This window comes from Charadrius vociferus, unplaced genomic scaffold (assembly GCF_000708025.1).
Source record: "Charadrius vociferus isolate BGI_N301 unplaced genomic scaffold, ASM70802v2 scaffold2594, whole genome shotgun sequence".
Taxonomy (NCBI): domain Eukaryota; kingdom Metazoa; phylum Chordata; class Aves; order Charadriiformes; family Charadriidae; genus Charadrius; species Charadrius vociferus.
Genome location: NW_009648239.1, coordinates 31,411 through 33,347, shown reverse-complemented (window position 1 = coordinate 33,347; position 1,937 = coordinate 31,411). Strand labels below are relative to the sequence as shown.

The 1,937-nt window shown below is 64.7% G+C and overlaps 1 protein-coding gene across 1 annotated transcript in view; it reads right to left on the bottom strand.

The window, feature by feature from the left end:
* Nucleotides 1-1,937, bottom strand: part of ARF5 (ADP-ribosylation factor 5) — a gene marked incomplete at its 5' end in the record, with an annotated part of 3,173 nt that overhangs the window by 468 nt on the left and 768 nt on the right. The window contains 2 exons of the mRNA XM_009884158.1: nucleotides 718-789; nucleotides 1,108-1,217. Of these exons, the coding sequence (XP_009882460.1) occupies nucleotides 718-789; nucleotides 1,108-1,217 (182 nt within the window). The remainder of the gene's footprint in view (nucleotides 1-717; nucleotides 790-1,107; nucleotides 1,218-1,937) is intronic.

Here is a 1,937-nt window from a genome sequence, read left to right as displayed (position 1 = left end):
GCAAAGCGCCGGGAGGGCTCTCCATTCACCTCCAGAATTTTGACTGCCCTCCTGCCCACATCATTACCCGGAGGTCTCGGTGGCACCAGGATGCTCTTCCAGGAGCACCCGTGACCTTCACCGAGGAGATGCCCACATTGGAGCGAGGGGCTCCAGGGACGGGGGGCGCAGCAACTGCCGTGGGGACAGTGCAAGAGAGCGGGCAGGACGCTCTCCAAACAATGGCAAGCAGGCAGCGGGCATCTGCCCGTCCCTTCTCCTTGCTATCAGGCTGTGACACACTCCACTCTGCGCCAGCTTTCCTCCCCAGGGATGCTCTGGTCCCCCGGGCAGCCGCACCGAGGAGTAAATGACCCCCACGTCACAGGCTGGCTTTCGGACATCATTGCTGGATGCTGCCCGCCCCTTCCCTGTGTGCCCTGGGCGCTCGGCTAGCAAAGCCCCGACTAAGTAAAACCTGGAACCGCATTTTCGCGGCCATTTTTCCCCCTTGCAGTTGTTCTCAATCCCCGTACATCCACCCTCTGCCTGGCAGAGGAGTCCCCAGCAGGTCCCCAAGCCCATCTCCGGAGGGATGCCCCCGGCAGCACGTGGTGGGCAGAGCAGAGCCAGGTCCCATGTCGCCCCCACCCAGCGCTGCTGCAGAGCCAGGCGAGCGGGAGGACGGCTGGGGGACACCCACCTCCCCGCCAGACCCAATCCCCCCCCGTCACTCACCATCTTCTGCAGCTCCTCGGCAGACTCCTGCACTCGCTCTCGGTCGTTGCTGTCCACCACGAAGATGAGACCCTGTGGGAAAAGCCAGGCTGGAGCGGGCAGCTCACACGGAAAAGAGGGGGACATCCCAGGTGGGCCGCAGGTACCCCCAAACCAAGGGGGAGAGCGGCCCCGCTGCCCACCCGCCCCCCCTGCAGAGCCCCAGCACCCGGGCAACCCCCCCCCGCCACCCCAGTGCTCCCAGGGGGGCCACCGCTCTGGGGACCGGGACACGCTCCCTGCCACCACTCACACACCCAGTTCAGGCCGGATCAGGCCACAAGCCCTGGGGAACCCCGGGCCAGCCCCATCGCAGCTGATGAAGTTTATCCCTGCCCCGATGCCGCGTACCTGCGTGTTTTGGAAGTAGTGTCTCCAGAGGGGTCGGATTTTGTCCTGGCCGCCCACATCCCAGACGGTGAAGCAAATGTTCTTGTACTCCACTGTCTCCACGTTGAACCCTGTGGGGAGGCAGGAGGGGCATGGGGAGAGGGTGCCCACCGCCTCTGGGTACAGCCGAGGAGAGTCTGGCTCCATCTTCTCTGCTCCCCCCACGAGGGATTTACACACATCCCCCCCGCGCCATCTCTTCTCCAGGCTGAGCAGCTCTCCCAGCCTGTCCCCCCTATGGGAGATGCTCCAATCCCTTCACCATCGCCGTGGCCCTGCACTGGACTCACTCCAGCGTGTCCCCATCTCTCCAGCACCGGGGAGCCCAGCGCCAGACCCAGCACCCCCAGGTGTCTCAGCAGAGCTGAGCAGAGGGGCAGGAGCTCCTCTGCCCACCCGCTCTCAGTGCTCTGCCCAGTGCAGCCCAGGGTCTGGTGGCCCCATGCCACAAGGGCACGTGCCCGGTGCTTGCTCAGGTTCCTTTCCATCAGGACCCCCAGGACCTTCTCCCCAGAGCTTCTCTCCAGCAGGAACCAGGGCCTGGGGCTGTTCCTCTCCAAGGGCAGGACTTGGCACTCCCCTGGTTGAACTCCACGAGGTTCCTCTGCCCGTTTCTCCAGCCTGCCCAGATCCCCCTGGACGGCAGCAAGACCCTCTGGTGCATAACCACTCCTCTTAGCGCGGGACTGTCCACAAACTTGCCGAGGGTGCTCTCCGCCCACCACTTCGGTCACTAATGATGATGTTCAGCAGCACTGGCCAGCGGCTGGCCACACGTAACGACCCTCTCC